The sequence below is a fragment of the Microchirus variegatus genome (genome assembly GCF_963457635.1).
Source record: "Microchirus variegatus genome assembly, chromosome: 2".
Taxonomy (NCBI): domain Eukaryota; kingdom Metazoa; phylum Chordata; class Actinopteri; order Pleuronectiformes; family Soleidae; genus Microchirus; species Microchirus variegatus.
In genome coordinates, this window is record NC_139803.1 from 10465033 (window position 1) to 10490199 (window position 25167).

The 25167-nt window shown below is 40.0% G+C and overlaps 1 protein-coding gene across 1 annotated transcript in view; it reads left to right on the plus strand.

The window, feature by feature from the left end:
• Positions 1–7163: 7163 nt before the first annotated feature.
• dlg2 (discs, large homolog 2) overlaps positions 7164–25167 on the plus strand; it is a gene marked incomplete at its 5' end in the record, with an annotated part of 80927 nt that continues 62923 nt past the window's right edge. Inside the window, 2 exons of the mRNA XM_083910836.1 lie at positions 7164–7262; positions 12755–12916. Coding sequence (XP_083766962.1) covers positions 7164–7262; positions 12755–12916 — 261 coding nt within the window. The remainder of the gene's footprint in view (positions 7263–12754; positions 12917–25167) is intronic.

A 25167-nucleotide genomic window follows, 5' to 3' on the forward strand; every position in this document is an offset into this window, starting at 1 on the left:
TTAAAGAGGGTAGAAGACTGTATTAGGTTGATGTTGTGATGTCGGGATCATATCGGACACAAAATTTGGTATTGAGCATCCGTATCTGGGACTCCACTAGAGCGGCTTTATGTGATTGAGATTTTAAAAAATGGTCCTTATTTGTCTTTATACTGCTCTCTGTTGTCGAACAGTGCTCATATTTTACTGAAGAATGTCCTTGTCGACAAGTGATACTGCACTGATTCACAGTATGTGGTTCCCTGCATGGGCGATGAAACTGAGAGAAGAACAGATACACTTTGCGGCCTCAGTTGGAGTGAGATGTTAAACCCTGTTCCTCTCGCGCTGAAATAATTTCGGCAGCGTTTTCCTCCTCTCCGTTGTGGCGTTAAGCAGTTAACTCATCCACCTCATGTGAGAACCATCTGTATGCGCACATTTGTTCATTTATTTAGAAGTCAGCACATTCACCAAGTCTTTGGACTTTTTTAAAACATCACCATTAAAGAGGTTTTAATGCAAAAACAAGCAGAAGGTTTTTGATGAAACTGTAGTTGGAAGCTTTCACACATAAGTACAGCAGATGACATTTATGCGCGTTGGCAGGGTTTACATCCTCCAACCAAAAACACCATGGGCATCCAGTTTGCTGTCTTCCACCTACTCACTCACTGTGAATGAAGCGTTATGCTTCTTCCTGTTTTTTAAGCCAAACGTCGAACGACCATTAAACAGACAAAACAGCTGCTGCAGTGACACTGATTTGAACAAGATTTATTCTCCTCGTCGTCACTTTCTGGACTCTACTGTAAACACAGCCTTTCAAACTTATGATCTTACATCACACAGCATCCAACTTTGTGGATTTGTGTGTGTGAGAGTACACGTGTGTGTCACCTCGAGAAGCATCCGTGCCTCAGCGCAGTCTTGTCCAGCCCGTGGTTCCCTCTTGGCTGCTCTCCCGACAGGAGGGTGGGGTGTGGGAGGGAATGGGTTTGCCGCAGTTGCCGATGCAGTGCTGGCTGTGGGGGGAAGAAATTCACTGCTGTCCCAAAACATTGACAATGCTTGCATGCACACACACACACACACACACACTACAAACACAGACACCGGCACAATGAGCAGTGAGTCTTAAGTGCTGCCCGGAGAGCGGGGAGTAGTTTTGAAGAGAACACTTCCCAGCTGTAGGGAGGCTACTGTAGCAGGTTGAATTTACACACACGCACAAACACACACACAGAGTCAAACACACAGCTTTACACAGAGGCATGCAGGAGGAGAAGGGAAGGAGTGTGGAGGTAAGGAAAGACTTTAAGGCAGCTCTTAGTTCAGCATTTACAAGTGATTTGTGAGTGAGAAGTTGTGTCTGTGTGTGTCTGTGTGTGTCTGTATGTGTGCACTGCAGTGTTGGGTGGTAACGAGGGTGAACTAGCAGGAAAAACTGCAGCAAAGTCTGTCACCAATATATTTCCTTCAGCCTCCGAGTGGTTCATGCATGTTTATCTCTGCACCGACAGTAACTCATGGACCTAAGTCGTCTGTTTTCAGTCAAGAGCAGACAGCTGATGTCAGGAGGAACAACGTCGTGCTATAATTGCTTAGTTAACCAGCAGGAATCTATCGCTTACAATCGAGTTAATGTACGGTTATTGATTGTTAATAGCTTGATAATTTGTGCATTTTTTAGATTGGAAAATGATGAATTATTCAGCCCTTGTGTCATGGTTAATAATACCAATAATCCTTCAGATTTGTTTAGCACATTTCATGATACACAAGGCCACTGTGCAGAGTTGGTGGAAAAATTAATTCTGGGGGATAAATAATCGAGTTTGTCATGAACAAGTGGGTTTGAAGGCATTGTGATTCATTGTAAGTAGTGATGGCTCAGTAAATTGACTGGGAGCCCACTATGAGGAGTGAGTGTTCAGGTGATGTGATGAAATCCACCACCTGGAGTCAGAGCTCCAAGAAAGTCATGCTTGAATGTTTTTTTAAAGCATTGTCCTCCCATTATTTCCCCAAACACACTCTGTCACGCTGTTGTCTTTCCCCCTTCATGCACTTGCCTGAACGTAGCCGCCAGTGTTTTCACCTGTGGGCCCAGTAAATCCTCGCCAAACCTCCTTATAGTCTTTTGACAAGAGAAAGCAAAGCTGGTCCTTCTCATGCTGCTGTTGCTGCCCCAGCACGCCAATCACCCACCATTCTTTCATGGCTGGCCTCGACATAGACTTTGCACTTTTGTGGTCCACCTGGAGCGTCCAGCAGCTGAGAACAATGAGGTAGAGTCGGTCACGGATGCTGCAGCACTACTGGTCTTCATTCTGCTCAGTGCTGTCAAGCGATCAAGGGGTTTGCATCCAGGCCCAAAGCTCCAGTGTTCAGCCTCACACCAAAATCCAACCAAGTCAGACTGACTGTTTTTTGGTGTCTAAACCACAAATACTGTATTATATCCTACAATATGTTATAAAAGCTTAAAAAATGGATTGGGACCATTTTCCCTGTGCAGGTATCACCGTTTTGGTTTCAGTCACTTTTAGTTTGACACACTGAAAACACAAACTGTTGGTTTTCTCATGTGTCTGATGTTCTGTTTCTGCAAATGTCAGCTCACAAATCGACAAATCAACGATTACTTTAATGTGTTGTGAGATAGAAGTCATGGACACAACTGTGAAGATGACTTTTCTCAAGTGTGGGCGAAGCATTATTATTATGTAGCATCTTACATAAGATGTAAATCATCCTAAAACAGGAGCAGTAGTTTGTGATATTGTGGAGCAACTACTGTTGTTTTCTTTGGACAGATTTTATTTCACTGCATAATATATTAGCTCCGGCTACAGCAAAACAACACAGCATGTTTTGAGTCCAGCGTCACGTGTCCTGAGGATTGAGTTAAATGTGGCAGTCGTGGTCTCACAGGAGGATTAGGTGAGCTGGGTTAGAGCCTCTGAATGGACAGGTGTGCATGTTTTATAGTGAGGATAATCAGAGCAGAGAACAGCAGTGTAACTCACAGACCATAATATAGTGACTCTGCAATAATCTGTGTTTTACAAGACAGTTATGTAACAGTACATGTTAGTATCTTTCTCACTGAAGAATACAAAAATGGCCTTAAGCAGATGAAGTGCAAGGTTTGGAGTTAGATGTAAGGTCTTGAGCAGTGGGAGCCAAGTTTCTATGGTTACCATCGTCTTTGTTGTCTCTTCTGACCAAAGCACAGGGAGCATGTGCAGTCAGTGTGTACAGTTTGGATAAACTCAAACTGATTTTACTTCACATGGTCCACTGCAGAGACATTAAGATGTGGAAAGTATGACCCGGGCCTTAAAACAAGATCGCTTTCATTGCCGTCAACATTGGTCACCTGACTTATCTTCATGTTTCCCTCATTAATATGACAAATGTCTATTGGTACACTAAGTCACATTAGGAGAACATCTGCTACAGCTTGAGGATTTTCAAATCTGACTTGATTTTAAAAGTGTGGGAGACCACAGACGCAACAAACTCTGTAGCCAATTATTAATGTTTTAATCCTGAAAAAGCACAAGGAGCCACTGTCCTGCATGTTTTAGATGTTTCCCTGCTCAAACTCACCTGATTCAAATGACCGGCTCGTCAGTGAGCTCTACTGAAGCCTGATAACGACACATTTATTTGAATCAGGTGTGTGGAGCAGGGAAATCTAAATCGAAAACATGCAGGACAGTGGCTCCCCAGGACCAGGTGTGAGAAACCCTGGACTAGAGTCTCACTCATCTCACTACCTATGTTATTACAGGGTTTGTGAATATACCAAACATGTCTGATACTTTAATTTGAAATCGGTGAGACTCATGCGTCCAATGGTGTTAAAATCCCATCTGTTAATCCCTCACACTACAGAATAATTTGGCCAGATAGCATGTTCAAATTAGACTCAAATCGGAAGTCGCCCACGACTGTCTGAAGGGCCAGATCGGGACCAAAATGTGGCCAATTATCTTCTAATGCAGATTTATAGGCTTCATCTATTGTCCTGAGGCTTTGGCATTGTGATTTTGGCTCTGTAGCCTCTGTCGCCTTCAGGACATGACGAATGCTCTCTTCTTCTCATTTACTGCGTATGCTGCAAATACTATCAATGAGATTAGTGATACATTACTATTGGCAGGACTCATGTTGTTATCATGACAAATCTTTCTTGTTTTTACCAGCCAGCTGGTTCTGTCTAATTTGTGTTTTTGTGAGCTGTGTGTGTGATAACGAGGGAAAAGAAAGCATGTTGACTCCTCTTGCTTTTTATCTCACGGTCTCTCTGTCTTTGTGAGAGCCATTATACCGGGCCTTTGGCCCATTCATGCTTCCTCTCTCAGTCTTGCTCTTGCTTTCTCTTGTTAGAATGCTGGTATTGTTTCCTGGGGAATCCCCCCACCCCTCCTCCTCTTTTGCTTTTCTGTACTGGATGTCAGGGAATGTAAGGTAGAGACATGGAAGAAAGAGGAAAGGTAAGACATGGGATATAATCCCTTGAAAGATTGTAACAATAAACCGCTGCCACCGCAGTTTATCCGTCTTTGTGTTTCACCCAGCAAACAGAATGAAGAATATGCTCCTGTTATTTAAGGGGACCCAGGCCATACCTCGCTCTTCTTCTTCTTTTTTGTACAGGACACTCTTAGAAATGCAAGTGCAAAGTAGAACCATATAAGGTTCTTCGGCTTGTCCTCATAGAAGAACCCTTTTTGGCTTATAAAAAGGTTCTACCACCAAGAACCCTTTTAAAACCCTTTATTCAGGAAAGGGGTTTTAAAGGGTTATCTGGATCAAAATGGTTTTTACTTGAATCATTAGTATTACCAAGAACCCTTTCTTCGGGAAAGGGTTTTTCAGAAGCAAATGGTTCCAGGTAGAACCTCAGCCCTTGTAGAAGGACCCTTTTGGAACCCTTATTTCTAAGAGTGTAGTTGCTGCATTGTAAATGTAAATGTATTTTTTTGGGATTCTGTGTGTTAAATTTGAAATTTGAACAGTATAACCAATATTTAGAATTTTTTTTTGTCTCAATGAAATTACGGGTGGAATTACCCTAATGAGCACATGTTGGCTTTGATGTAAATACAACACAAATTACAATACAAATTGGACACAAAATACAACTATCAACTAATCACAAATGACACAAACATAATACAATTTTCCTTTAACAATTCATTTATCTGTCAAGATCATGATGCATTTATCTGCACCATTGTTTGTCTGAAACACCCATGAGACTTCTTTGATTTCTTTGACTTCTTTGATTTCCTCAGCGGTTTCTGTCTGAATGTTACTCACTGAAGGAAAACTGTGCCTTCATTATCTTTTATTAAAAAAAAGAATCAAAGCTTTAATTCATAGAAAATCAGCATGAAGAGGAAATTAACTGGCATAATGACTCATTAGTTGGTTGACTGGGAATATGTGAAGCTGAAAGGGGGTTAGGGTTAACTGGAATATATACAACTCATTATGCAGTTAAAAACCATTACATGATGTCATAATGATAGAAAATCAGTTATTTTAATCTTCTACAATCAATACACATGGAAACATAACTTGTATTTGGGTCCAGTTTCACTGTTACAGTGTGATGTCATGCATTGGCACACAGCAGCGTATATTCTTATGAATTTGTGTCACAGTGTGACAAATATATGGCAGCATGGAGCTGACATGTTTCCACGCTCGTTTCCTCTGGAATGAATGCATGTGTAATTGGATCATTACCCAGTGTGGAGGAAGTGTGTGTGTGTGTGTGTGTGTGTGTGTGTGTGTGTGTGTGTGTGTGTGTGTGTGTGTGTGTGTGTGTGTGTGTGTGTGTGTGTGTGTGTGTGTGTGTGTGTGTGTGTGTGTGTGTGTGTGTGTGTGTGTGTGTGTGTGTGTAAAACTCATTTACTCAGGCTGTAATGCTGTTATGGTCTGAGGGTTGTGAATTATATATATAAAAAGTGGAATGATAATAGTAGGTCTTAGTATTAAATTAGTATTACATGTGAAAATTATATATATATATATATATGTGTGTGTGCATGTGTGCATTCTTAAAATGACTTTTGCAACAGATAATAATATTCCAGAATGAGCTGTGAAAGTCTTTTCTACGGCGTTCCCGATTAATTAATCCTCAATGACCTCAGTAACTGTTCATTAAAGTTGGCTATAATTGAGTTTTTAGTTAACAGCCCCTGCACCTGAAAGTGTATGACATTGTCTGTGTTACAGCTCCATCTAGTGGTTCATTTAAAGTAACACAGTGCTGTATAACTGAGAAATGCACTATAAGGTGTATTTCTTAAGATATATTCCATAAAAAAAAAAATAGAAACATTAGCTCATAGTTGTTTATAGATTTCACTTGAAAGAAGTCTTTATTAAATAGGAAAGTATGTCCAGTGAGGTTTACAAGACTATCAGTCACAGAAGTGTCATGGATATGCTCGTTGACCAGAATATAACCAGATCTCACACAACAATAACTGAGATATCAGTAATGCTCTCACCCTCCTTAAGTTTCCAGTATCTTTTTTAGAAGATCTAGATTCAGAGTCAAGAAATTACTTAATCTGAATCAGGAATTTCCCACGGGAGCAGGAAACCCAGTAGTGTTTTGTCTTCCCCTCAAAGTTCTTCTCTCGTCTGCAAATGTATTATATATTAAGTATTCAGCCAACCAGCTAATCTAATCTCAATGTTGTATGGATTCATTTTGGTTTTTACTGTCTGCAAATCTCTTCCCTGCATTGGTATAGTTTGAGGAAAATCCTGAAAGTGTTGCAGTCAATGAGGCGTGAGCTTCTCTGCGATAAAGGGTCATCTTTGTTGACTTGCATCGACTACTGGGCGTCAGTGGCACAGTATGTAGAATAAAGACTGTGACGATCCTCTCTAATCAAGCATAATTGTTCTGGTAATAGTCTGATTTCCACAGAGATGAGACTTCAGTGGAGGAAGAGGCTGGTCAGGGTTAAGGAGCAGGAAGAGAGGGAGGAGGGGGGAGTATGAGTCTAAAGAGATGTGAATGTACTGTATTTGTGTCAGTAAAAGCCCGTATGCAAAGCCTCTCTCTTTCGCTCTCTCGTCTTGTTTTGTTCTCCGTCGGCTTATCTCCTTTTGTCTCGGCGCTCGCTCGGTGGTATTTTTTAATGTCTCCCATAGTGTCAAGCCCAGAATGCACCCCAGTGCTGTGCCATTGCAAAGTTGCCTGCAGCAACAACACTTTGTCGCTGATGTTTGGATGCAAGGTAGGTCGCAGAGTCCACTTTTCTTTGCGTCAGAGCAACAAACAGGTAGTGATGTTCACACTTATTCATTCTCTGTTGTTTTTAGAGGTTGCTTTTCCAGTGTCTTGTCTCGCTGTGGAGTCAGAGCACTGAGTATTACCCTGTTGTCCTATCAGTATAAATGTGATATACCTGAAGAAGTAAAGCTCTAATTGGTCACAGGTTTGTGTCAGTGAGAAACCTTCTTTTTTTTAAGAAGCAGTGCTAAAATAAACTTTGTTTTACTCGGAGATCCTTGAAGCTCTGCTAATGCTTACTGGGGCTTAATGAGGGCACAACTGATGTAATGTTTCTGCTTCCCTGTTCTGTCACGCTTCATTTCTCTCGCTGGTGACAGGTCAGAGTTACTCCGATGACTTAATGTACTGTAGAAGTCAAACACTCAGACACAGTGAGTCTTGGATTTTTAAACTTTTCACTGTGGCCTGTTTACATTTAAACAGTTTGAAGGGAAAATATTGACCACGGTAACACACTTCACTTTGCCATTATGGATTTATGAATTCACATACATTTCACACGTTACTTATAGAATGTATTAATAATTGTCCCACAATAACAACTTGAACTGAGGGAGATAAAGACCACTGGATGAAGGATTAGAATATTTGCATGTGAGATCGACAGATTTATGAAATACAGTAGATTTAATATGCATTCAAAATACAGCTTTAATTCCAATACTTTCATAAGGTGAACTGTAATCTCTCCATTTTCTATTTTCCTTTTGGCCCAGGACGACTATAAATACATGTTTTTTTTACAGGTTAATCAATTAACCTGAAATGAAAACAGTGAGATGTAAAATCATGTGATGATACACCTGCTAATTTGATCATCCTTTGTTATTCTAGCTTGAGGGATTCTAGTTGACGTTGCTTTTACTCCTGTGTTTGTAAAATCACATCCAGTATCAGTCTTTTTTGTTTTATTTAAACCAGTTTTATCCATATTTTGAAGAAAGGAGGTGAATAAGAGCTTGTTCACTTAACACCTGTCAATCACATGGCATCCATGCCCCAGTATATGTCACAATTTATTGATTATTTGGTTGCTTAATATGAGCATTATTTACAAAATGGACATTGTGTCGTATTAGAGAAGACTATAAACTATTACAATTCTTTTGAATTTACACATTTCATGTTTGCAGCACTTCTATATTGGCTTCACTTTGCAGAGCTGGAGACTATGTCTACTTTTTATATGCATCGAACTGTGAATTCTACACATATACACATGCATTTAAAAAATGAGCTCATCAACAAAAAAAGACTAATCTTATGGATTAATCTTTGCAAATTCTGCTTCAGTAGTGAAACGCTTCTCAACATGAGTGTTAATAATACGCTGTATCTGTGGGGTTGGCCGGGCTGTGCTGTGCTGTGCTGTGTGCAAAGCCTAACTCACGTGTGGTGCCTTCTCTCCTCTCCTCTGCGTTATCTATAGCTCTAACCGGCAGAATTATGATAAGATGTAGATGTGTGGTGGCATCGCCGAGGGCAGGTTCAGAATGTGTGCAGATTTAGCGTGGATTCTCCTCATGGTTGTGTGAACTGACCTCTTTCTGTGGCTTTACTCTCTCTCACACACCCTCTGTCCCTGTTCTCTGACAATGTCCTGATTCCTACGAACAGTAGGAACAGGAGAGCTGAACTCTGCACATATATAGAGCACCTGCTCTCGCTGCTTTTTAAAAAAGACAATTTTTGTCGTTGTCATAGTTATTTTTAGCTACTTTTAAAGTCTTTTTAGCGTCAATGTGCGTCATAGTCTTAAAGGAAATGGAGACTATTGTTGTAGCAAACTCTATTATAATAGTCCAATGTGTAAGAAATAGTGACATCTAATGGTGAGACTGCAGATTTTTTTGTGCACAATAAATTTAAAAAGCACACGACATCCTCTGTAAATAAAGCAAGGCCTTTGCCTGAAGTGCATAATCTAAGGCAATTGAAACCAAATTTTAAAGGGAGTACACACTTATTCAAACATTCTTTATGATTACTTTATTTAATTCATGCCTCATAAATGTTTTAACCTTGATATTTGATTTAGTTTAAGCTTTAGTTTTTTCCTTAGACACAAACCCAGTGTTTGAGAGGGTTTGACACCAGCTGGAGACTTACTGCACCATCTGGTAAAAACATTATGCTGAATGAATGACTAACTCGGCTTTTTTGTTTTAACTTTTATTTTTTCACGTCACCGTCTTTGAAATTATAATTTACATCAAGTGGTCTAAACCCTACAGTGTATGGCATTAGAGTTGGAGTTTATGAAATAAATGAAGTAAAATGCACAAAAATAAAACATAAAATCACTTCCTGCTGGTAGTTTCTATGGTCAGTGTGCAGCTGCTCTGATTATCTTCCTAGTTTATTATCAATGAATCCACTGGCACAGTTCTGCACTATGGGATGTTGGCTGGCACAAACTACAGTGAGTCCATCAGTGTGCTTGCACTTGACTAACAATAATATATGAGCTAACTGATGTTCCATAACATGTGATTACGAGATGAATCGTATATATTTGGAAGTGCTGACTGTGTAAGGAGAGAGAATACTGTAATATCAGACATGGTGTGCTTGTAGTTTCTATCTTGGGGTCGTCTCCGCCTCCCCGGTTAAAGTTGCTGTGCTCAGCCAAAGAGACACCTGCCTCCTCCTCCTGCCTAAAGCAACTCCCACTGCAAACATCTGTACTTGGTATCTGCCACAGCACTTAAGCAGATGCACAAACTCCTGCTGGCCACATCATGTCCTCGTATTCAGAGAAGACCGAGAGCAAATTATGTCCTGTGTGTGTGTGGGATCCTGATTTTCTGACACAGCTTCAAGGGACTGTTTTAGTTTTTTATGGTTCAGGTTAGACTCTGGTGTAGGTCAAGTTTTTGATAAGGATCAGACACGAGCGTTGTGATAGTTCAGGTTTGGGTTTGAGGCTGCAGAATCATGCATTACCTCACTGAGATAATAATAGAAGAAGAAAGATTGTAAGCTGCGTCAGATCATGTCCAGGGTGCGTTACCCCTGAACTGTTGTGTCCTCAATTTCAAAAAGTTGATAATCTGCTACCACAATGCATTTTAATGCCGACTAAGAGGATAAATGTTGATAACAGAGTTGTTTTGGAAAATGACCCATTTATATCAGGACCGTTCAGAAAAATAAGAATGTGTTCCGTATTTCAAAGATAAAGGACGTGTCTCCATATTGAACAGACTTCATTCCATATTTTTTAACATCAAGTGTAAAACCATGACAGAAATGTTTAGTTCACGAATGAAGATTGGGCGATTTGTATGAGGGTAAAATAAGAGCAACGTGTGTGAAGTGCAATATCTATAACAGTATAACTGAGTTCCTTATTTTATTATTAGCACCTCTTTAGTCACCCGACATTTGTTTCACGTTCATTCTTCAAGATCATACACGAGATAACTCAAGCGTAAGAATAACAGCTCTGGCAAATTCACAGAATAAATGTCTATTTATAGTAGTTGCCCTGGTCGTTGATATGCAGCTGGCCCAGAGCTGATGTTCCTCACATTAGAATACATCTCCTTGCATTGCTGCCTGTAGGCATCATCACAAATAACTGTTACAATTTGGGTTTTTTTCCATCTCAGAAATGCAGTGAACCACAATCTCAGCTTCTATCCTGAATCTGATGTGTTCACTTATCACTTTTCAGCCACTCTGTGCAGATAAAGCTACAAACCCATATTCAACAGAGTTCCAACAATCAGTATGACTCATTGCCATGGAACGATATAACACAAAGAATCTTGTTCCTCCTTACCTTTACCTTAGTGGCTCAGCAACAGGACACAACTCTTCTATTCTGCACATGTGGCATTCAGTTCCTTGAAACTGGAACCAAGTGCTTCAAAGGTCCACTGTGTGAAAATAGGTGATTTCAAATTGTGAGACTTCATTTGATTGTGACAAATAAAGGACTCGTACACTCATCCCTCCTTTTATCATATGTGGCAGGGAACTGCAGTGACCTTTGCACTACAGAAACGTCTGTAGTGCGTCATTCTAGTATTTTTTGTTAGAAGCATTTGCTTTAAAAGCTAAATACATGTTATAGTACATATAAAAGGCAGAATTAGAATGATACAAACATAGGTATTCAATTTCTGCCAATAAACCCTCTTAAATGTCTTAAGCTATTTTTTACATGTTTCAATGTCTGTGTTGCTGTTTGTCATCATATGTTTTGTCCTGCATGCCTCCTGTTGTGTGAGTTCTTGCTCCTGTGTGAGTGCGCTGGTTGTTGATCCTCAGACGTGACTTGGACGTGTAACTGTATGGACTTTTCTCTGTGTATCACACCTGCTCCTCTTGTTTGCTCTCGGTGGTCACACACGGTCCTGTTGTTCTCTCCAGAACAGGCCACCAGCAGTGCAGGGCTCGCTTCACAACGGCCAGTCCCCACCCTGCATGAACCCTGCCTTGATGAACGCTCCCTGGGTGAGAAGGGGGGGGTAGATATTTTTTTGTGCATACAGTATCATCCTGTTAATCCACCCATGTCATTATCTCTGTTATAGGATCTTATAATTGAGACATATTTCCTTGAAAATCAACCTTAATAGAGAAGAATACAGTGGAAGGCATTTGCTCTATGAGCCATTGGATTTCCCTGGGGACAAAATTCAGTCTTGGTTTTAATTGAATTTTGGATTATTTTATGCTGTGATGGAATCAAATGTCCTATTTCTAACTTGTTTCATAACCACAAATACCGGTTTATTATAAATATGTTTATAATCCTTAATATCAGCAGCTTTACAGAGCTGAACTTGAAGTCGTGTTGATATTACAGGTCACAGATTTGTTTTGTTTGCACGCTGAAATGTGATTTAAAGTGTAAAAAGTGCATGGAATATACATTGCAATGAGACCTACTTGAATAACTACAGTAGCAGAATAAATAGCTTTCATTTTTCTTAAAAATCTAAATTTTTGTGACATTGATATCCTAAAAATGAACCAATTTATTTTGCCATAAACAGTAAGGAACAGTAAAAACTTAGTGCAGCCAGTCAAACTCATACAAATTCGACAAAGACCAAAGGCATGATGATAGGATTAATTATTTTGATACATTTCTATGCCATAAACTGTATTAGCACATCAGCTTTCATAGATTATCCATACATTGTCCATAATAATCCATCCATTTGTTCATTTTCAACATTGTATCAAATTATATTGTCTATATGTAACTGTTTCACTTGTAAACAACCATGGTGATGCTAAATATCACATACATGTACTTTAGTCCTGTCCAGACAGCAGTAATCTCAAGTTTCTACTTAGTTTTTTCAATCAGCATTCTGTCTTCATCCCCCTGTCTTTGTCCTTGCTCTTCTTCCTCCCTCATGTCCTCCTCCTCCTCTTCCTCCCTTTTACCCGTCTCCTTCCCGCTCACAGCAGTACCATTACCAAGAAGACGACTCCCCGCCCCTCGACCAGGGATTCCCGCGGCTCACCAATGAGGCGCGCTCTCCCGAGCTGGTGCACGTGTCTCAGAAGAACCTGTCTGAGATCGAGAACGTCCACGGCTACGTGTCCCACTCCCACATCTCGCCACTCAAGGTCAGCACAGTGCACTCAATCCTCTCTTTCACCATAGAGACCATGATCCTCTAACCTTCATCCCAATCCAGTACCATGAACGTCTGCCAACATGGCCTCTCTCTCTCTCTCTCTCTCTCTCTCTCACTCTCTCTCTCTCTCTCTCTCTCTCTCTCTCCCTCTCTCTCCCTCCCTCCTATATGCCCTTTTAGTTCTTGAACATGGAATCTGTCTTTTCTGCTTTTGTTTCCCACGTGAAAGCAAACACACTTCTTTGTTTTGGCGTTCTTGCTGTGACTTTGTAGTTTTTTAAATGTCATTGGAAAGAGAAACTTAAAAAAAAAAACACACTCCACCTTCACATCCTGCCACGTCTCTGCCGTCACTCCTCGCAGCTCATTGTCTGGATTCATGAAGAAGTGGCATTGACGTGCTGGACCCTGACGTCTGTGTCTCACTAAGCTGAATTAACCCAGGTCAATACAATGATTGTGCTAAAGATAGAGGCTGTTTTTTTTTGTATGTGTTTTAGCCAGCAGAGGGCAACGTTGGATGTGAGGAGAGGAGAGGCTTTTTATTGTCAGTCAGTGCAGAATGAATCACATGCATATTTTTCTGTGTGTTACTTCACAGAAGCACAGAGAAGAGAAGAATTAATTTATGATTTGTAACTGAAACACATGAATCTATAACGTAAAAACCAGAGAGGGGAAAATAATAAACCTTGTGGAGATTAAAGCAGGCGTACGAATTGTGACTATGCAATTCGTCTTCATCTCTCTCTTCGGAAAAAAAACTTTTAGTCTTGGACTGGAAACATCATGGATTAAATAAACGTTCAATTAAATTATATAATACAGATTTGGAGAAGCATTACACATAGAAATCTGTTTCCTTTTAAGTTAGCTCAAAATTCATTTAGGAGATTGTCAGGGAAGGAAATAAAAGAAATTCAATTAATCTTGTATGCAGTCACTCTGATCTCATGTGGCAAGTCAGAAGCAAAGTCTGGGTTGATTATGTTTGGAATAATGTTGGTGAGAAAGCTTTGTTTCCGTGGACACATTTAAACGTCTTTATTTCTCTTTGCTGCCTCTTTCTCTTTGTGTTGATCCATTAACGATTGCGTGCCGCTCTAATGGAAACGCCAGCAGCTCTGTCCATTGTCATTCATCGTTCAAATCTAACTTTATTTTTATTTCCTTGCACATTTTTACACTCTATCAACATGGCAACAGTGACCTTGTGTTATTTTTTTCCTCTTGTGCAGTCAGTCCTCGAGGGGAATGATGTCTAAAATTTACCACCACTGTGTCTGTGTGTGTGTGTGTGAGGCTCTTCCTCATGAACAGAAATAATGCAGGAAGCCTGAGTGATCCACTCCACATCATCCTCATTCAATCTTAACCCACTCCCACTTCTTTCTCTCTCTCTTTACCCCAAGTCAACTGGCCAGTGATCTTGTCTCTCGTTTCTTACCTGCAGCCTGCACTGGTTACCCGTTTTGATCTTGCATACCCGAGTGTGACCACAGCAAACTACATGGCAAGTTTTATTTTATGTTATGTAACTTTTTATTTGACCTCAAGGAAAGGGAAACCTGAGTCCCTTCACTTTGTGTGTGTGTGTGTGTGTGTGTGTGTGTGTGTGTGTGTGTGTGTGTGTGTCGTTATGTCTGGGTCTCTTAATCCCTAGAAGAATGATGCTGCCTTGCTGTTGCATGGATTTTTGCTTTTTTGGTGTTTGGTGTTTGGTGTCCATTCCCTGAAGAAGCAGGCTTGATGTTTTTTTTTTCAGCAGGCCTCTTTTGGCCTCTTTGTTTGTCACGATACTGAGTTAAAGTAACTCCCCTCATGTGTGTTCGTGAAACCTTTTTTGCTTGCCATCAAAACCCCCCGTGTGCTTGTCGTGGTGTCTCTGTGATCAGGTGTTGTCTCTATGAATAATAACCGTATTTGCTGATTTAACCTGCTGTTGAGATGATGAACCATTGTTTTTCCACTTTTACGTTCATGAGAGTCATATTTTTAGTTAAGGTTGTCTGACAGGAGGGATGGAACATGCACTCATCAACCAATAATTTCATTAATTTCCTATCAGAATCACAGTTTTCACTTTAAGGGTCTTTTTTTAATTATAAACAATGAGTTAAATTGAGTTAATAGTGCGCTTCATTGGTTTAGTGTCACATGTGCATGTGCGTTTTGTTGTTGTCGTTGGTCCGCTAGAAAGTCTAAACGGACTGTTTGTTGTCCATATATCCATATATGTTAGGTTTTGGTTGGTTTTGACTGTATTTATATATTTTTTGAAGGGTTTTAGTCGGTGGACATCTGGATCTTAAGTTATCAGAGAAACAAGATGAGCAAATGTTGGCAGCAGCTCGACACATGTGGAGGAGAGGGAAGGGGAGGACATAAAAAACATCAAAAATGCTCTAGGACAGCGGTGGTAAAGACAACGTCTTACTTGCAACTTTGAGACGTTAACAATCTCTTATTATCGATCTTTGCCACGCTTTGTATTTTCCCTCAATTGAGTCTGTTGAGTCAGAGAGGCCGAGGTAAACTGCGTCAACTTGGTCGTCATCTCGGGCGCACGTGGTTTAGGTTGCTTGGTAACGACAGCTGCAACAGGAGTGCAGTCCCTGTCCGCCTTGAACACACACACACACACAAAAAACACTTACAAAAGGTATTTGGTACACTTTGAGACACTTCATGTGAAAGAGGTGCAAATGAACACGGCAGTCACAGCAGTTTATTATGCGAAATGTAGCCCTATTTCAGTGCTCCTGTGGTTGTATTCCAATATATAATTTTTTTATTATTATTTTTGTCCTTTTCTCAGGACATGCATACTCTCAATGAGTCATATCCCAAGGACGGTTACAGCGTGAGCTTCATTGTTCAGTTTAACTTCATGGAAAAGATTTTGATCAACACATAGTGAAGGTGACATTTGGGGCCAAAACGGATCAGATTTACAATTGTCCTTAATCGTGTCCTGTATAAAAGAGCTTCCTTGTCGCGGTGATAAAGAATTTCAGCGCCTTATGTCAGAGGATGTTAATGATCATTATTATTATTATGAGTTGTTTAACAGCCGTTAAGAATTGCAGCGATTTTAAAAATGCACAAATAAATCAACTGACAGTGTCTGTTTTGTTTGGCTGCACGTAAATTTTTCTGGACTCGACGTGCTGTGTAATTACTTTTTATAGCAGCGAAGGCCGTGCATCAAACAAGTACAAACACAGTTAGCAGCAGCAGAAGAAGTCAGAGTGCAGCCGTACTGTGACTCCTTGGGGACGTGGACTTTTCAAGTGAGTCCAACAGCGTGGTTGTTTTTTTGGACATGAATTTACTTACTATAATGGATTTGGTTAATTGTGAAAATTGTCTGCTTCGTTAGCTACATTAGCACAGTTATGTGTAAATGTATGTGTTGGTGTGTGTGTTCTGGGGTCACAGTTTTGACTCATGTAGAGCAGGGGAAAGTGAATTTTAGCAGCAGCTTGTGGAAAATTTTGCATCTCACCCGTCCCTTTGTTTGTCTGTTGTGGTCCAAAATGGCTCCTGGTATTAATTAATATAAAACTCATTTTTTTTAATACATTTTCAAAATTGCACTCTTATGTTTTGCTTTTGGACACTTTATCAATTGAAGATGTCACAGAGTAGTTGAAACACAAAGCCCTAGGGGTTCTCGACCCGGTCGGAACAAGGGCCATTGTGCATGGAGTTTGCATGTTCTCCCCTTGTGTGCGCAGGTTTTCTCCAGGTTCTCCGGCTTCCTCCCACAGTCCAAAAACATGTAAGATGGGGATTAGGTAAAACTGGACACTCTTAATTGACAGTAAGTGTCCAGAATGTGCCCCATTTTGTGCGAAATGTCAGCTGGGATTGGCACCAGCCCCTCCCCGCACCCCTCATGTGGAGGATAAAGTGGTAGAAGATGGATGGATAAGTAGTTTTGGCATAGTGGCTGTTGCCTTGCAAAAAAAGACCTAGGTTCACAACAAGGGTCTCTCTGTTTGCATGTTCTCTCTATGTCCAAAACAGCCTGTAGGTTTGAATGTGAGCGTGGAGGGTTGTTTGTCTCAGTTTGCCCCGCGATGGACCTTGCGACCTGTCCAAGGTCTCCCCCCCGCCTTCCGCCCTGTGTCAGCTGGGATAAGCTCCAGTGACCCGCGACCCCTCATGTGGAGGATAAAGCCGTAGACGAAGGATGAATTAATGAACACATAGTTTAACTTCTGTGCTTTATTTTTGTTCAGTCCTCAGCATTGTCACATACATTCATCTGCTTTGATAGCTATTGACTTTCTCTTGTTGTAATTTCCTGGTGGGTTGGTTCTGTCACCACGCCGTGACTACACGTATACTTAATGTGAATTAATGGGGACGGCGAAATGAGTAAGACGAGTGTGTCGGGACGGGGAGTCCTGGTCACATCCAGGACTTCGCTCTCTGTGCTCAGCCTTTTTTTTTCTGGTTTTCTCTCAGCCTTGGGACTTTTGAATGAAAAATGGCTTTAATACAGCTGGTGTAATTGTGAAGGCAGCAGGGAGGCAAGAATTATCGTTTGTCTGTGACCTGAGGAAGTGCAAAGCCCCCCCCGCTCCTTCGCTGGCCAAATCAAGCACCCATAGACTGGAGAGTGTGACTCAGCGTAGACATTATTGATTCAAAGTGCTGCATCGTTAATCGATTGCCAGCCTCTTTCCATGGTAATACCAGCTTGTAAAACCACATGCATTTCTCTGGCAGCAATTTTGTCTCTGTCTGTCAGGCAGAGGTGAGCAGGTTTGCACATTTTCTACACCTTCAGTTGAAGCGGTGTACGTTAACGGCACATGAGTTATGTGAGCTTAATAAAACAATTAATGCCTTTGCAAATGACCATTTTGTGGCACTAATTTTCAGCATTATCCTATCTTACTTGGAAAAAATAGCCGTAGCCATGCAGCTACCTGATCCATATGGGAAAACCTGACTGGTTTTGCAGATGTGCAAAGTGCAGCCATGTCCTGTCAAAGCGATTTAATGCACTTTCGGGGGTCATAAATAACATTATGTTACATTTTTAGTAGTTATTCTTCTAAAATAATACACGTTTTTATTTAATCTCACGTTTTAGTGCACTTTTTTTGGTTTTAGTCGTTACTTTTTCTCCTGCGAATTACCTTTAAGGCTTTGGTTGATGTGCGCTCTCTGCTGGTAGAAGTCAGAACTGCACAGGTTTTACTAGTTTTGAATCATTAAAATGGCAATTATTTGACTCACAGTTATTCAGTAAGACCTAGATTTCTGACAATAAACAGCTCTTTTATGAAGTTTTATGGCCCGCTATGGGTCACAGAAATCAGAGCAACAGTTCACTATCCTTTCAGCAAACTTTCACCCCATCGGAGTGAGATTGCTTTTTCTGATGCACTCCCTGTTGTCATAATTCCTCCTCTCTGGTCTTATCCACACAATGGGAAGCCCTGATTGCCTTCTCAGATTGGCTTTTCGAGCCACCCGTGTGTAAGTGGCCGACATTGATAACAATAATGCCACTAACTGTGCAGCAATCAGGATCGGAGAATCATTTTCAGTCCGGCGTCGCGCAAATACGCTTCCATCCTGATGACATTGTGTTTATCGTTGGTAAATAGCTAAGGGCTGTCATTCAAGACTCACACCAACTTTAGTGTCGGACGTCGTCTCTCTGCCTCGTGTACAGAAACGGTTTGTTTTATAGCAGAGACAATTCAAGGGTTTGATGAGTCGGTGATACCAGAGGCCTGTGTTCCTGTGAATATTTTTAACCTTTTTATACGGCAGTGTAGTGTGTGCAAATGATTAAACATGAACAGAGGACACAGACTTGTCATAGCGAGAAGAAAAAGGTAAATAAAGCAAATAAAAAAAAAACAATGAAAGAAATATTCATGTTCTATTTGTACTGTAGTTATTGTAGTAAACAAAAGTTAAAGGACTCCAAATCACACTAAATCCTCTTGATTAAGCATGTAAAGATGCATGGCGATGTCTTTTCCCTGATCTTAGAAGCACATCAGAATGAAGAAGAAGGCTTCTGGTTGACCACAGCAAATAAAACTGACAAGCGACTTTTGTCCTTGAAACTAAAAGTTAAACGTCATAATGGCAGAAAGTAGTTCCATGACATTTTTATGTGAGGGCACTAGATTGTGTTTTATATATCGCTGGGTTCCTTCTTTTATTAATTCATTTTGTGTTTGTGAAACACCTTTACTGTCACGGCACAGACAGCAACACACACACACAGGCAGGGGTCGGTGCTTTCATGACGAACATTAACGCGCCTACAGGCAGATGGGTGAATAATGAGCAAGCGAGCAGGATCCTATGCAGCAGGAAGACTCTTATGAAACATATACACAAGTGAAGTGAGGGCAACCGACTGGACAGGCAGGAGACAGGAGACAGTACGAAATTTAAAAAATAAAACAGAAAATGAGTCCAGACTCACATGCAGAGGAGCAGACGGTGACAGCTCCTGGCACAAAGTCAACAAGAAAGGCCAGAGTGCATGTTTCTGTGCAGTGACTTGGTTATTTCTTTATTTTATGATCTCTTGTTATTCTTTTATTCTCAGCCTCAACACATACTATATAAGTATGTATACTATATATGTATACTATATATGTATGTATATATATATATATATCAGGGTGTCCGCACATCCTTAAAAAGTCTTAAATTCATCTAAAATTTAGGCCTTAAAATGTCTTCATTAAAAATGTCATATGCTGGTTTCAAATACATTATTATTCTTCTCGAGCGACCCCGAGAGGGAGATGTAGAGACGAAACGTACAATATTTTTTATATTTTGTATTTTTGTATATCTTTTATGTATACTTGAGTTGTAATACAGCGGGATCCCCCAACTATCGCCTATATTTATAGTGTTTTTTCAGGTCTTAAATTTCATTCAAGGTGGCATTAAAAGGTCTTAATAAGTCTTAAATTTGACTTTATATACAATATATAGCACACATATATAAATATATATCACATATATAGATGAAAATGAAAATGAAGTGCCGGGAACGTCTTTCATTAGACCGACAACAAGGTGGAACTGAGACTGAAAGAAAAGCATTAACGCCACTTTTCATTTTCTCAGCTAATTGTGAGACTGATAAGAGTCAATCCGAAAACTGACTGCGTGTAATTAATTAAAATGCAGCACACAACTTTCCTTTCCTATTGTCAGTTCATCACGCCTACCTTTCAGGTTTGCAGACCTACATCATATTCCTCATTATGCTTCATCATAGAATTAGCTTGTGGCCCTGAAAACGCAGCCACTTCATTTTAAAGTGCTGTTATATTAAGGTGCAGTGCACTTTCCATGAAGACAATACAAATCCTGCTCGTCTAAATACACAGTCATAGAGGGATTTGACAGATATTGGCTTAGATGGCCTTTCTGTGAAAATGCTCTTTTTTTTTCATCAGATTGCCTAGTTTGTGCAAACGAAAGGACATAAGACGCTCTATGTTGCTCTATAAAACGACTACTCACTCTTCCACTGACCGATGACCAATGACTCTCGTTGTTAGAAAATGTTTTTCGAAAATGCTGCAGGATGGATTTTTCCTTTGCAAGTTGCTGCTTTTTCCTACACACAATGCAAGAATCGCTTTGGAGAGTCAAGCACACAATAAATGCCAGTGTTACGGATCATATAAATGTCAGATTTTTAACCCTTTAAGGTACTACTCAACCATTTGGTCGACCACACTTTAAGTCACTATTTCTCATTGAAAAACGCATCAAGATGAACTCACTAACGCTAAATTAATGTGACTTGTTCTGAATGTTGTACTTTATGAATTATGCAAACCAGGTTTATTATGAACAGACATCTTAACCGTCTGGTAGAGCCTGTATCTAAAATACTGTAGGGTCTAATTAAAGTAAGTAAATAAAATAAAATAATAAAAAATGCAAAAAAAAAAATTTCCCTTTGCTTTTTTCTTGGTATGTACCTTAAAGGGTTAAAGAAAATATGTTTTCATACAAGATTTAAATGTTAAGCCTCGGTTAAACTCCATAGTAAATTAAGTTTGAACAAATGTAACATAACATGTTATCCCTTCACTCTCCCACGCGTTTCACATGCTCTCGTGTTGTGATTGACCGCTCAGGAGGTGGAGGATGTGTCGTGACAGAGTTCTATTTATGTGAAACGCATGTGTAGCGCCCCCCTTTTCTTTAACCGTAGGCGGAACAGGAAAACTAACATGTATGTAGGTTTGAAGAGTGGCAGTGTAGTAGAATGGAGTTGGTGTCGAGTGGCTGATTAAAGCTCGGTGCAAAGGAGATTAAAGGCTGCCACAAGTGCACTTTTGTAGCATCCGTTAACAAAGACGGATTCAGTAGAATGTTCAAGTCTTTGTCAGGTCTTTTGAGGTCAGTATGAACTGGTTCAACAATCATGAGAAGGTGTTTCTCTGTCACATAAAGGATCACATAAAATCAAAACACATAAAGAAAAGAAACGGAGACACAATGAGCCAAAAATGCAAAGCGTGAGTGGCCTTTCCTGCTGATGCTGTTCACAAGTTCCCATCAAACCGAGATTGAACATAATGATTCCCTGCGAATAACCCCACAGAGTCGTATATATATGTCGCCATCTGCGTGAAAGGTACAGTACTTTCTGCCCACTTTCCCACACACTATGAGATTTCCCCCAAAGTGATTTGCTGTTAGTGGTTTTTTCGGCAAGAGGTCAATTTTGTCCACTTTATCTATTTCCTTTAACATATTCTTTTTTGTTCCTTTCTCTCTTCGTCCCTGCTGATGGAAAACCCATTTGTGAATGAAAATGAACATGAATTAGAGGTGGCGACAACACGCGGAGAATAAAAAAAAAAACATTAGTAGGTATTTCTTTTATATCGTCAGGAGAGAATTTTTCCGACAAAAACAGAAGAGCGGATAAAAGAGGTCAGCTCTCAGACAGAGGAGAGGAAAATGGAAAAGCCATTGAACAGAACAGCCATTAGTCCCAAACAGAGTGCTGTTGTACCTTCTCAGATCATGAGATGGAGGCTGATTTTAGCTGAAGGCTGCATCTAATGCGGGGCATGTTGGATTTGCGATGACCCTTCTTCTTTTTTTTATTATTAATTCAGGCTTTTAAAGTCGACTCTTTTTGTTTGAGCAGATGTGGCTTTAATTCATTTCTCTTGTCCCCAAAAAAGGTCCTATCTAACCTTTTAATAATGGTAATAAACGGAGAAATAAAAAACATAACATCTGCACATTTATACAACACTTTTTTTAAATTTTAGAAATATATTTAGCAGAAATATCATGATTCTGTGAGTGTGTTTGCACCCTGAGTTCACAACATTGTGTTGGATAACCTGTGCCATGAATAATTTTAGATGTGTATATAAATACCTCAGGGAATACTTCATTATACTGTATTTTTACAGCTGCTGTCTTCCTGTCTGCTCACCCCTCCCTACATCACTTAATGAACACATTTGATGAGAAGGATGAATTAATTTAAGGACAAAAACAGCTTAACTTCACGAGCAGAACGGATTGCACTCTTTGCCGACTTCCACTGACAGCAGCTTAAACTAATAGTAATCCTAGTTTGAGTAAACAAGACAATATGTAAATTTGTAGTTGATGGAGCGAGTGGAGAGAGTCTGAGAAAATGGCATGCTCCATTTTTGTGACACAGGTGTTAAGAAATAGAGTCTCAAAGTGCAGGATCAGGATTTTGGTCTTTAAACCCACACCACTATATCCAATATTAATTTAATTGAAGTGTCGTCCTTGAACTTGAAGTGTGGGTTACACCACTTTTATCTGCAGGGCCGCCCAAGTGATTGTCCTGATTAATTGTGTAGTATCTGTGGCCAAAGCAAATGTTTCACCCCCACACAGTCATGTGGCGCTGTGTTGTATGAATTAAAGGTCGATTGTGCCAGCAGTTCAACCTCTCCTCACTGACGAGAGCTGTTCTCACACCTTTAACTGCATTGAGATGTTATCCTTAAGCCTGAATAGATTATTAGTAATTTGTTGTTTGTCTCTTTAATTGCACTGATTTGAATTCCTGAGAAGCAGAAACATCAGTGTCATTGCTTTCATTTTAAAGACAAACTCTGTAGCACGACAGAAATCACAATCATTAGAAAGCTTTACCAAAAAATATAAATACACATTGATTAATCTCAGCTTGTTCAGTTTAAAAAAAAAAAAAGAAGAAGAAGAAGCAAAAATCCAATACTAGAAAGCAAACATTTTATCTCTCTTTACTTTTGGCACAATTACTTACTCAGGGAGTCTGACTCAGCTGAATAAAAATAAAACAAAAGCCATTTTGATTAGTGAGGACCACACCGCATTATTATTATTAGCCAAAAAAGAGGAAAAGTTGAGCTTTATGTTCTATACAGTTCATGTTTATATTATGCAGGGCAACAAAAAGACCACTTATATTATGAGGAGAATGTTGGCAAGGAGGGTGGCTGCTGTCCCTCAAACCACGGGAGCTCTTGGAGAAGAGAATATGGACACTTGATGCCAAAAAAAAGGCTTTTGCATTAAAGAAAATCCAGTTAAAGGTACTCACAGATGCTTAAAGCATTAAAACACACACCAGTGCTCCAAACTTCTACTGGTGCAGGTGGTTGAGAGAAAAATTAAGTTATTGAACTATGGATCTACACTTGATATTTATACTGGAATAAAAGTGTGAAATCAAATCAAATCAAGCAAACTAAACCAAACAAAGCAAGACACAAAGGTTCAATGGTTGCTGTTGCTTTAGTACGAGTTACAGGGTCAAGACGATTGATTCACCGTAGGTTCTCTCTTGCTTTATATTGAAGCTGATCTGCACTGGTGTCAAATTCGTGACACATACTTAGTCATCATGTGAGCATCAGCGCGACACTGCCCCCCTTTTTCCCCTATACATCATCAAGCACCCACTTCACACACGGACTTCTCACAACACCGATCTAAAACGTGACGATCACACACTTGTGTTCTCACGTTGACTCTCTTGGCATCGGCTTAAACCGCTTTACGTTGAACTGTTGCCGTAAGTGTAATTATTTTGCGCTATGCAGACCCATAAGAATATATATATGTCATTTCTTTACCTGTGTATCTGTCCGTGATTGTACGTCTCTTGTGTTTTAACGCGTGCAGACCTATGGCACATTCATTCAGCAAGTTCAGGTCAATGGACTGGCTCGATATGCCAATCTGGGTCAGTGCACAGCCCTCTAAGTTTAACTGTGTGTGAGTGTGTAATTGTGTGTACATGTATTTGTATTTGATGCCCCTTTAAGACCCGTTCTGCCATTCCAAAACCTGGTCCTAATGTGGGAGACCCTCATTTCTGAGGAAGTTTGTGGCTCAGATGTGACTTGTGTAAGGAATGGAAGTTAATGCAGTGTCCTAAGACGAATAGCTTTGCAAACCTGTATGTGTGTGTGTAGTGTTTCTAAGTGCAGTAACGCAGGTTGGTGTTTACATATTGCTATGATTTGATTACAGATGCAGTAAATAAATACATTGTAAGTCTCTCCCCGTCACCAAACAGTGGCTGTTGACAGTATGAGCCTCCCTGCAGTGATGTATGATTCTGCAGCATTCAGAATGCATTAAAACCACATTAGAACTGTGTGCTAAGATGATAAGTTTCTTTCCAGATTTGTAAGAGAAAACCATTCATTGCTGCAGTCATTAACTGATCTGTCAGATCGATCAATCACTGAGTAACTGGCTACTAAATAATTGCCTTTAATCACATGCTTGATTTTATATTCTTTGGTTTGAGTGAATAGAACTTCTGTGACAGTAAAAACCCAATACCTTTGTTTTGTTTTTTGGCATTTTTCACAATTATCTGACGCTTCATGGACCAAATAATGAACCTTTTAATCGAGATCAGTTGCAGCCTTATCGCCGTCTGTAAATAAACATATTAGTTATTTTTATTATCGTATGTTTCATATCCTGTTCTTTGGAGCTGCAAGAATTGGAAACAGAAGTTGAGGATGAACAAATGTAAATACCTAATTTCTATGAAAAGCATGGTGGTTAATACAGGAAAGTACTCTGAGCTGTGGTCGTCTGTATACTAATGTGTGTGGATAAGAGAGAAACGTGTGATGTTGTGGGGAAGATGTCGATGTCAAACAAAGACTCGTGCAGAAGAGGAGCTCATCTCAGCTCCACTTGGTCTTTGTA